Here is a 12,500-nt window from a genome sequence, read left to right on the forward strand (position 1 = left end):
TATGAAAGATGCCTGTTGGAATCAACTCAAATCAAACCAAAGACTAGCTATAGCTACAGCCACCGCTTTGATTCCTCATGTAAGGCAGACGTTGATATTATTGGTCGGTCACAGATGTGAAACGGGGAACCTCTCTCTCTAAGACCCTGCCTGTTGTTGTGCTGTTACAGGGAGATGGTGAATTCCTGGTTCGCTGAGCGAGTCCACACTATCCAGCCCTCCTCCTCCTCCACCTCCTCCTCCACCTCCTCCTCCACCAAAGACCCTCCCCCCCCAGCCCAGAGGACCATCCAGGTCCCCACCACGACAGAGCCTCCTCCTCCCTTCCCAGCGGCGGCGACGACGACCTCCTCCTCTCTGGGTCTGTACGACGGACGCTCTCCCTCCCCGGCCACGTGCCCCAGCCCGTCTCCCAGCACCCCCACCCGCAAGATCTCCGCCTCGGAGTTCGACAGGCCACTGAGGCCCATCGTGGTCAAGGACGCGGAAGGTTCTCTGACCTTCCTCAGCGACGCCGACCAGAGAGTTCCGCCACAGCCGGTGCCCCTCAGAGCCCAGGCGATGGGCGAAGGCGCGGGGGTTTGCGTTGGCGTTGTCGGCGGTGGTGGTGGTAGGGGTGGGGAGGGGGGGGACCGCTGCGCCAGGCTGTTGGAGCTGGTGAGGGACGTGTCGAGTCACCTGGACGTCACGGCGCTGTGCTACAAGATCTTCCTGCACATCAACGAGCTGATCTCCGCCGACCGCTACTCCCTCTTCCTGGTACGGTAGGAGGAAGAGAAGGGTCGTAAATGTGACACGTTTATCTAGCGTTTATCTATCGGTCCGCATGTCGGAATCATCCGATTTAATGTTTAGACTTTTTTAGGGGGGGAAAATGTGAATATGTTTTCCGCGTTGTTGAAAATCAATCAGTGACACACTCGTTAGTCAACTAACTTTGAGCCTGCTGACAATGTAAAGTAGTGTTATAGTTAACTAGGTAACAGTGGGGGGGATTACTCACCGAATACATTGCGTTGCAGTGTTTCGGCTTGACTAGCGAGTTTGTGTTGTGATTGTTCAACAACGTTGAAATGTATTTCCGTGTTTCAAAATGAAACTTCCGAACATTTTGATTGGTTTCCGCCGACATGCGGGCCAAAACACTAGAACGTGTCACATGTAACATGAGGTTGTTCAGGCAGTATGCAGTAAGAGTCACGCCAGGGTCTTAGTACTCTACAGTATGCATATACGGTCTCATGCTAAATATCTTAGCTCTTGCTAGAATCAAACCAGCATGAACGACCTGTGTAGCATACCTTTTCATTGTACAATATTTGCCTCCAATCCAATGACATGCCAGACATCTACTTCCTGATGCATGCGTACAGGTGTATGACCAGGTGTATGGCCAGCTGCAATTAGTCCAAAATGCAGCAGCGAGAGTTTTAACCAAAACAAGCAGAAGAGCTCATATAACTCCTATTTTAGAGACTCGACACTGGCTTCCTGTTAAGTTCAGAATAGATTTCAAGATCCTTCTGCTTGTTTATAAAGCTCTCATTGGCACAGCACCAGAATATCTGAAAGACCTTTTGCTAGCATATCAGCCCGATAGAGCTCTCAGGTGTTCTGACGCTGGTTTTCTCTGTGTACCACATGTACAAAAGAAGAGATTTGGTGAGGCTGCATTCTCATTTTGTGCACCCAAATTGTGGAATGCACTGCCAGTTTACATTAGGGATGCAACCTCAGCAAATGTTCAAGTCAAGACTAAAAACCCATATTTTTAATATTGCCTTTAAATGACTAAATAATAAAATTATGATTATGTAATGATTGGAGCACTTTGAGCTGCAACGTTTGCAGGAAAAGCGCTATACAAATAAAAGTTATTATTATTATTATATTACAGTATGGATATACGGTCTCATGCTACATATCTTAGCTCATCATAGAATCAAACCAGCTTAAACAACCTGTGTAGCATACCTTTTCATTGTACAGTATTTGACTCCAATTCTATGCCATGCCAGACTATCTACTTCCTGATGCATGATGCGTACAGGTGTATGACATCACTATGACATCACTGATCCTCGGTCCTCTCATCCCAGGTGTGCGAGGACAGCTCCAACAGGAAGTTCCTGGTGAGCCGTCTCTTCGACGTGGCGGAGGGCTCCACGCTGGAGGAAGTGTCCAATAGCTGCATCCGCCTGGAGTGGAACAAGGGCATTGTGGGACACGTGGCTGCCACCGGACAGCCCCTCAACATAAAGAACGCCTATGAGGTGAGTAGACTGAGCACTCTCCTGTTTCCTCTGGTTCATCTGCTTTTCTGCGGTCTCTCCGTCTCTGTTTACAGCGTCTGAGTGTCAGGTGGGGGTTTGGGTGGAGGGGTAGGATTATGATGATGAATCTAATAGTTGGTGTGTGTGCGTGTGTGTGTGTGTGTGTTGGGTAGTCTTTGCTGACAGAGCATATGACACTGAAAGTGACTAGCGAAGTCCAAACCACAGCCTCAGAGAGAGTGAGAGAAGGAGAGAGGGGGTGGTGGGGGGGGCGGGGGGTTAAAGTTCACCATTGGGCCACAGGACTGTAGGACACACACACACACACACACACATATACACATACACACACAGACGCACACACACACACACACACACACACACACACACACACTCCAAACCATCGTGAGTTGACCTGGTCTTTTACTTAAGAGCCCAGACATACGTCTTTCCTGACACCCCGTCCCCTGACAGTTTGAGGCTATCGATCCTGATGAAGGGATCAAGTTTCAACAACACATATCACTTTCTGACTCCAATCAATAATCAAACTGCTGTATGTAGATACTTATAGGTGGACGGTTACTATAAGAAAGGTTGACAAGGCTCTGTATGGTTAATAACAAAGTTTGTTCTAATATTAACATGTGGACAGTAAACACGTTGACCCCCCCCCATGATTGATGTAGCACCCCTCCATGTGTGAATTGCTGACAATTATTCAATGTATATGACTGAAAAGTTACCGGAAAGTGTAGCGTAGCTTATTTGATTTGTTGTGGGTTTTTTTTATACTGAGAAATGTAAGTCTCTCTACAGTTTGACGAATCTAGCAGCACTCAAGGAAGGCCTATTTCCTTCCTGGAAGGGATGGGTCAAGATCTGTGGCGCAGTGAATAATTCTGACTATGGACAGGGCCCATAACTTGTGTAATCACAGATTTGTATAATATGATTGGTTCCATCGTTGGGGGCTTTTTGCTTCTTGGCTATTGCTTCTTGCTTATTGGTCTGCTTGTTCCTCTCTGCGCTCATGTAACTTTGCTTAATAAAAGGCCTCTTTGGAGACAATTGATTTAAGCTCTTTGTGCTTTATAAGTTTTACTCAATCTATTAAGAATCAATTAAATCCACAACAGATTCATTATCAGTCTTGCTTCTTTCTTACAGCTTTGAGTTTATTTGAAGGCAGGCAGTTTACAGATGTTAAGTGACAGGAGCTTATAGTGTGTACTTGATTCATTTCCCAGAATTTCACAGTATTGTTTTAAAACAATTCGCCAAAAGGTGACCCTCCTCTGGTGTAACTTGAGCCACAACCCTCAAAACAATCTCTATGGCAAGCCACGTCATTCACCCAGGTTTCCATCCAAATTCTCCCTGTGGTGTCGAAAATAAAGTGTGTGACCTATATCAACAGACAGAGACCGATCCATAGTCCCCCCCCCCGCCTCCTGATTTCATCTTGGGGGACAATAATCTGTCTCCGTTTCACTTAATCTAACGCTACGTGGCACACTGTGGTTGAGTTTGGGTTCACCAGAGCGAGAAGGGTCGTGTGGGAATAAATGAAATGAGACTGTTATAAAATTGTCAAATGAATACATTTATTACGAGCCAAATACATCATGAATAAATATTACATCCTATCCTCATGGTGAGAGAGAGAGAGAGAGAGAGAGAGAAAGAGAGAGAGTGAGAGAGAGAGAGATAGATGGAGAGAGAAAGAGATGGAGAGTGAGAGACAGATAGAGAGATAGAAAGAGAGAGAGACACACACACACACACACACACACACACACACACACACACAGTCTGTGTGGTGTACACTCACACACGTATGAGTGTGTACCCGAGCCGCCACATAACCACAGGAGACACTATGACACTTCTAGGCTGATGATAGGAGAGATGATGAGAGGGCCTATGAATACACTCACACACCAACTGGGACAACAGCAGGCAGAACCAGGAGAGAAAAACACCTATACCCACACCTTACCTCACTGTGTTCAAGTCAATGACACATCGCTAGTCAACTAACACAGCTTGTTTGGTGAGCCTGCTAACAATGTAAAGTAGTGTTATAGTCAGGGGTGCACATAACTGGTGCGCCAGTGCGCATGCGTCGCCAAAATGCATTCTGCACGGCAGATCAGCGGCATGAACGCGCTCTTGCGCACCAACAGCTGGAAGCGCTGGGAGAGGAATTTACTTCCTCAAAATCCAACTGCTGACTGCTGCATCACTGCAAGCCCCACTAAGTAACTATCTGCCGTCCCCTCAGCCGAAGGCCCGACGAGTAATGCATCACAACAGTCGACCGACGACGACCACAACGACTCCCCTCACGAAAACATTCGGAAAGTATCGTAACTCGTACTTTCATTCCGCGTATCGCGTATCGCACGGTTATCACGGTTATCACGGTTATCACGCCGCACGTGAAAATTCAGTCCCGAACGACTCGTCGCTAAAAGGAAAAACAACACCACTTCACGTTTCTTTTCTCTGAAGCTTTCAGACGTTTGTTTTACAGCTGTTTTTCATTATCGCACCTCGACCCCTGACCCAGGATATGGTTGGGAATTCTATTAGAAAAAAAAGACTTTGTTGCACAATCAAAATAATGAGCTATTTAAAGTGATAGCCTACAACATCCTCTACCATGGTTGAAATTGAGGACAGTGATAACAGCAGTCAAGAGAGCAGTGATGATGATGATTACGCTTGTAGCATAAATAAATGCTTAGGCTGTAACTTTTTGTTGAAAAGTTGATTTCAGTGTTTACAGAACAGAGCAGTGCTTAAAGAGATGTCAGTTGATTTCATTGTGTTTAAAGAACAGACATTCAGTTAGTGCTTAAAGAGATGTCAGTTGATTTCATTGTGTTTAAAGAACAGACATTCAGTTAGTGCTTAAAGAGATGTCAGTTGATTTCATTGTGTTTAAAGAACAGACATTCAGTTAGTGCTTAAAGAGATGTCAGTTGATTTCATTGTGTTTAAAGGAGTCTGACAGACTTTCATGCTTAAAGAGCAGTCATTTGATTTTGCATTTGTTTCTTTTGTTTTGCACACAATCATTTGTTCGTTCATCTTTATTTATGAACAAATGTCGTTTTGCTAATATAAGTTATCCATGTATCCCTTTTTCATCCATCCTGTGGGACGGGTCGTGACTCGCGAGCTCGGGGAGCACCAAGCAGCATCCCTAGGTGCTCCTCTGAGCACTGGCCCCAAAAAGTTATGTGCACCCCTGGTTATAGTTAACTAGGTAGCAGTGGGGATTACTCACCCAATCCATTTCGTTGGAGCATTTTGGCTTCACTAGCGAGTTTGTGTTGAGATTCGTATTTCCGTAGTTCCGTGTTTCAAAGAAAAAAAAAAATCTGAACATTTTGATTGGTTGCCGACATGCGGACCAAATGATCTGACTGTGTTACACTCCAATTACAATTACACTCCATTCAGGAATGTGTATCCTGAGATTTGAAAACGTACATTTCCCAGAGGGAATAACGAATCACATGTGAACGGTAAACCACAGCTCCTCCGCTTCAAAGTGAGACAATTCCTTTGTCTGTATGAGTTATACAATGGCCGTTTGAGCCACTGGGTGAAGGGAGGGAAAGAAGGTGGACTGACTTGGCCTTCACTGCCATGGAACCTCTCACTCACCACCTTGTGGTTAAGATTCACGATGAAAGGCACGGCTTACCGTTTGTACTCTCTATATACATGTGTACTGTATTTATGAGTGAGGTCAGCATTCTTGTCTATTTTATCATCATATTGTCATATTACAATGCTCTGACCTCAGGACCCGGACCTGAACCATTGTAAGACTGTTTCAGATAAGCCTACCCAGTTTTCTAGCCTGTCTAGGAGTGTATCATGATCAACAGTATCAAATGCTGCACTTAGGTCCAATAGGACTGAGACTTTCACTGCAATTAGTGTTAAGGTTAATGTAATTTAAAACCTTAAGAGCTGTCTCTGTGCTGTGATTAGGCCTAAACTAAGATTGAAAGTGATCAACAAGACTTCAAAAGGTCAGGAATTCATTAAGCTGTTTATAGACTGTCTTCTCAAGTACTTTACCTATACGTAAGTGGCAGGTTACAAATGGACCTGTTAGTTCTCCACTACGGAGGAATCTAAGCTGCTCTTTTTTTAGTAGCTGTTTAAACCACGGCAGTTTTCAACGTTTTGGGGAAAAAGTGCCTGATACAAGAGAACTATTTACAACTTGCAATAAATCCACCACAAGACAGCGAGATGCTGTTTCGAAGAAGGTTGTGTCATCATGGGTGGTGAACCCAGGCCGACAGGTGGAGGGTTTAAGGTTGCGTACTGTTTCCTCAAGAGCCTTCGGGAGCCAGGGGAAGACAGGATGTGTCAGCGGGGGAACAGGAACCCCACTGGGGAATAATGTCAAAGAGGAAGCAGATGTTTGTGTGTGCGTGTGCGTGCGCTCATGTTTGTGTGTGTGGGTATGTGCGTGCGTGCGCTCATGTGTGTGTGTGTGTGTGTCTTCTCTAATGTATGCGCGTGCGACATCATGTGACACCATGTTGTTTACATTACCTGTCGGTTAGCTGAGCAATTTGGTTGCCCGCCAACAGCGTCCCGACGATGTCTTTATTGGTGATATTTATAGTCCTTAACTCTGATGAACTGGCACAATGTTCTCCCCAACAAGCCCAGAGGGACACAGAGAGGAGGCAGGAGAGAGAGAGAGAGAGAGAGACAGGGAGGGATAAATTAAAAGAGACAGAGCCAGAAAGAGACCGTAAGAGAGAGGCAGTCGCTCCTTGTCCGTGCACCTGTGTCCAATTAGTGGCTTAATCTGCTACCATGGTTTTTGTGTGTGTGTGTGGTGTGTGCGTGTGTGTGGTGTGTGCGTGTCCGTGTGTGTGTGTGTGTGTGTGTGTGTGTGTGTGTGTATGTGTGTGCGTGTATGTGTACAGACCAAACCACCAGAGAACTTGATACCAGTCCTGTGTTGTGTTTTGCGCAGAACGTCTAGCTTTCAGGAAGTGCGTCTGCGTCATTCTGAGCCGTGGTAGCCCCTACCTAGGGACTTCCCCTCCCTCTGATTGGTTGGTTAGGATTATGTTCCAAAGTGGCAGTGAGACAAGGAGTGAAACTTCCCTCCAGTTGTTTTGATTGGTGTTGCCCTCTGTGGGTAAAAGTCGTTGGCAACAGCTCGGTCCAGAACAATCTATACGGTTGTTTTCTTTCAAATACACTTACGATGTTGTCCTCGTATCTGGACTATAAAACATATTTTCTTGGTGTCGACGTTCGGTTCGGTTTTCAGTTACTCTGAGGTATTAGTGTGATTCAAAATGATTTCTGAAGGACTTGGGTAAACGAGACTACGTATAAACTCCACAGATTATGTCTGGCCATGACCGTAGCGTTCTCCATGGCTGCATTGGTCACAGAGGGAGATGGGAGGTCTCCCAGGTCTGAAACTCAAGTCAGAGAACACTTGTCAAGGGGGCTTTGTTACTGTTAGTGGGAGGAAAGTGACTCATTTGGGGAAATAGTGGGTTTGTTTATGTGGGACGGAGGTCAGAGGAGGTTTTTCAGATGGAAATTGGAAAGTGGTGTTGAGTTGTGAAATCAGTATTTCATAAAAAATTATGTTTATAAAATGTAGTCATCTATGTCAGGGTGTTGTAGGCACACTGGTGCACACTGCATACACATACACACACACACACACACACGCACGCACACACACACACACACACACACACACACTCCTCACACACACACACACACACACCAACACACACATACACACACACACACACACACACACACACACACACACACACACACACACTCCTCATCAGACCTCATCTTATCAGTTACAGAGCCTGTCCCCATGAGAGAGCATGTTGATAATGCTACAGAGAGGTACACAGTGTCCTCCTGAGTACCTGTGTATCAGGGTGGAGGACAGCCTCTCTATTAGAGTGCATATTATGACCCCAGTAAAGAAACTAAAGGTTAGGCTGGGGTTTTTGTTATCGAAATAAAGCCTGCTTCAATTTAGCTGGCTGGGAAAACACTTGTTCAGGCTACGTTTTGAAGTGTTCTAGACTATGGGGACATTATGTACATGCATGCTGCCTCCTCTACACTTTGCTGCCTAGTCTCTGTTCATCATAGCTCTCTACGTTTCATATCCAGATCATTATCCCGTACACATCACTGTGTACTTTCTGACCTGGTCTCCTGGCCTTCATTAAGCCTAAGGAGACAGCATCACTGGTACATCTTTATTTACAAAGCCACACTGGGCAAACTCTCCTCATATTTATGCAATCTCATATCACTCACCAACAGCTGTTAGGATTTTCATTCCACCAGATGGTTGCTCTACCAGGTACCCAGGACTCGCTTGGAACTTGGCAGAGCAGCTTTCTCTTATGTTGCTCCCTGGTCATGGAATAACCTCCAGAACACACTACAGCTTAATAACCTGGTCATGGAATTACCTCCAGAACACTACAGTTTAATAACCTCGTCTCCCTGAGAGAGTTCAAAGCTGTGATTGGAAATTGTGTGACAGAAATGTGCAATAACTACTCCTAAGATGTTTTTTTAAATAATATTTATCTGTTATCTCTTGTCTGTTATTGATTACGTTTTATTCGCCAATTTTGTAACTTGTACCTGTACTGGTGTGCTTTCTTGGCCAGGTTTCCCTCGAAAAAGAGATTTTAATCTCAAGGGACTTTCTGGTAAAATATTTTTAAATAAATAAATAAATCCAGAGGCAGTGTAGTGACGGGTCAGAGTGGGAGGGAGGGAGGAGAGCCAAGGCTACTAGAGGGCCTACATACCTCAGCTCCTGCTCACCAAATGTGGAGAGATTTTTCCATCACAAAGAGACTCATCCGGAGTCATACAGTTCTTTAGTAGTATCTCACGGTCGAAGGATCATTTTGGACCTCACACATTTGTGACAGTGTCTGGTGTAAAGGTCTTGGCTTGGCTTATTTGAACGTTGGTACAGAGGACAAACAGAATTGGGAGAAAATACAATTCTCTCTCTCTCTGAATCAAAATACGCATTTGCAACCATCGTGTTGGTAGCTATCTATCTAAAAAAGTAAACATCATTATGTACTAACATCTAACTGCATGGGTAGCACATCACAGCATGCTGATAGAACATCAACATGCTCAAAACACATCTAAAACTACCGGTACACATCATTCGATGATCACACAGTCTTTTGCTTTTGAACACGTCCTAAAATGTAACTTTGTTTACGAGCCATGTTCCACTATCACAGTAGCTACGGTGAGAGTAGATACAGTGAATCCAATTCACAAATTATAAGTATTTAGTGATCCTAAAACTGTTGTTTGTTATATCGAGTGGGCTTTTCAACACTTAAACTTTTGTAATATGAAGAAGATAAAAAAAAGTTTTCTTTTTTTTAAAGAAGCTTTTTGGTAATTTGCCAAACTTTCCGAATTGCCGGCATGCAGACCTTTTCACCAGACCGTGTCAGATTTGACTATCCTACTTCTGACATAAAGTACCCATAACCGTTGATGAGATCTGCTGCTCAGCGGTATTATGGCGAGGCCTCGTGTCAGGCTAATGAAGTCATAACGTCCCGCCCTGCGGTCTTCGTATTAACGTTGCATGTTTGACGATATCTCTAAGCATGGTGGGTGGCGACTCTTACTGTGTAATGTTGTGTCTCCACAGGACCCCAGGTTCAACGCGGAGGTCGACCTGATCACAGGGTACAAGACCCAGAGCATACTCTGTATGCCCATCAAGAACCACAGAGAAGAGGTGAGACGGCGTACCGGATGTGTACCACCAGCGGGGGGAGGCTGGGGGGGGAGCTAAAAAATCGGAGTACAAGCTCATTGTAAATGCATGGAATGGATTTAGGAATGAGGAATGGTATCAAAGGCTTGTGTTGTGTGTTTGATACCATGCCTAATTCCTTTCTATCCATTTGCAATGAGCTTGTCCTCCCTCCACCAGCCTCCCCTGGTCTCCCGTGTTCTCCCCATAATGGATACCACAGAGGCTTCACACGATTCCGTTCTCCTCATGAATACCCTCTGACAGCAGAGGCGAGACCATGGGTATCTCACATCACTCGCTATTCTCTTCCCAGCCGCCGGAAAAAACCAAACAAAGAGAATTTTTTCCATTTGATATCGAGATCAAATGGAATGTTTTGGGTCGGTTTTGAAACAACCCCTCTCACATTTTTTTGTAAGAATCTTTGATGGATCTTCTTCCTCCGGGTGTTTGATCTGCATTTTCTCCTCTCCAATCCCCCTTTTCTCCTCTCTTTCATCTCTGCCAGGTGGTAGGAGTGGCGCAGGCCATCAATAAGAAGTGTGGTGATGATAACAGCACTTTCACTGAACAGGATGAGAAGGTAAGAGAGACGCAGCAGCTGTTTAGAGTTCTTTCTCTCCATTTTTAATTAACATTTAAAGGGCTTTATTGGCATGGCATGTTTACATTGCCAGAGCAAGTGTTTGTTTTTGTTTTTGTTTTCCAAGTAAAACTAATATACAATACAAGTATTAAGCAACTTTAGGTGAACCAAAACCAAAACAAAAGACAGGACTAAGACAGGACAAATACAGCAAATTAAAAATAGAATCCAAGACTAAGACTAAAGACATAAAATCAATAAATAATAAAGAAATAAAATAGAAAAAACGAAAAGTAAACGGACATTTTCCACCCTGCATAGATGTAATACCAGTGGAAAGTTCAGTGGCAGTTACTGGCTTCTCCAACTCTTCAATCATACCAGGATGTACTAGAGAGGAGCCTCGAGCGTGACGACAAAATTGTCAAAATCCTGCGTGAAACCGAATCAGTTTCAGATGTGGATAACGAGGCATAGTCGTTTTAAACTCATCATTCATTTTTTGGGGGTCGATTGTGGTGTGTGTGTGGCTGTTTTGGGGAATTTGGTGAGAGGAAATGGTCTAACGTAATTGATGGGCCTGTAATTCAGTAGTCGTTCAGCAGCCTGGTCTGCAGTCGATGTATTGAATTCCGACAGTAGAGAGAGGCGTTCTTCATACGCATCTGGGGTTAGTGAGGTGGAATAGAGGTCATCCAGCTGAGCAGTACGCTTCGTTAGTTCAGTTAATCTCTCCTCCTTTTCTGTTTCTTTTCATAACTTACATAGGAAATGATTTGCCCTCTAATATAAGCTCTCAATGTTTCCCACACAACACAGATGCAGAAATGTCAGGGGTCTTGTTAATAGTTAGAAACACATCAACGTGGTTGAAAATCAGCTCTACAAAGTTTTCACCTGAAAGCAAACGCGTGTTTAAACACCATGGTGTTTGCGTGTGTACATAGCCCTTAAATCGGATATTCATAGTGACTGGGGCGTGATCAGAAATATCTATAGCCTCATATGAACAGGAGCTCACGGAAGGGAGAAGTCTGTCATCTACCATAAAGTAATCTAGCCGAGTGAACGTGTGATGCACATGGGAGAAAAAGGAGTACACACCTTACCGGTGGGGTTAGAGAAGCGCCAGGGGTCTGTGATTGCAAACTCACTCAGGAAGTCTCTAGTTGTCTTCTTGGAGGTGCGGTCAAGCTTGCCTGTCATAAAGGAGGGAAGAGACAGGAAGAGAGACAGGGAGAGAGACAGGAAGAGAGACAGGGAGAGAGACAGGAAGAGAGACAGGAAGAGAGACAGGAAGAGAGACAGGAAGAGAGACAGGGAGTGAGACAGGAAGAGAGACAGGAAGAGAGACAGGGAGAGAGACAGGAAGAGAGACAGGAAGAGAGACAGGCAGAGAGACAGGAAGAGAGACAGGAAGAGAGACAGGGAGAGAGACAGGGAGAGAGACAGGAAGAGAGACAGGAAGAGAGACAGGGAGAGAGACAGGAAGAGAGACAGGGAGAGAGACAGGAAGAGAGAGAGACAGGAAGAGAGAGAGACAGGGAGAGAGACAGGGAGAGAGACAGGGAGAGAGACAGGAAGAGAGAGAGACAGGGAGAGAGACAGGAAGAGAGACAGGAAGAGAGACAGGGAGAGAGACAGAGAGAGAGACAGGGAGAGAGACAGGGAGAGAGACAGGGAGAGAGACAGGGAGAGAGACAGAGAGAGAGACAGGGAGAGAGACAGGGAGAGAGACAGGGAGAGAGACAGGGAGAGAGACAGGGAGAGAGACAGGAAGAGA

At 45.1% G+C, this 12,500-nt stretch overlaps 1 protein-coding gene across 1 annotated transcript in view; it reads left to right on the forward strand.

Annotated features, from left to right (window-relative positions):
• The window catches only part of pde5ab (phosphodiesterase 5A, cGMP-specific, b), a gene marked incomplete at its 5' end in the record, with an annotated part of 49,102 nt that overhangs the window by 2,268 nt on the left and 34,334 nt on the right, over positions 1–12,500 (forward strand). The window contains 4 exons of the mRNA XM_080544526.1: positions 171–759; positions 2,100–2,273; positions 10,021–10,110; positions 10,640–10,714. Coding sequence (XP_080400652.1) covers positions 171–759; positions 2,100–2,273; positions 10,021–10,110; positions 10,640–10,714 — 928 coding nt within the window. The remainder of the gene's footprint in view (positions 1–170; positions 760–2,099; positions 2,274–10,020; positions 10,111–10,639; positions 10,715–12,500) is intronic.

This window comes from Nansenia antarctica (genome assembly GCF_963989245.1).
Source record: "Nansenia antarctica genome assembly, chromosome: 13".
In the NCBI taxonomy this organism is placed as follows: domain Eukaryota; kingdom Metazoa; phylum Chordata; class Actinopteri; order Argentiniformes; family Microstomatidae; genus Nansenia; species Nansenia antarctica.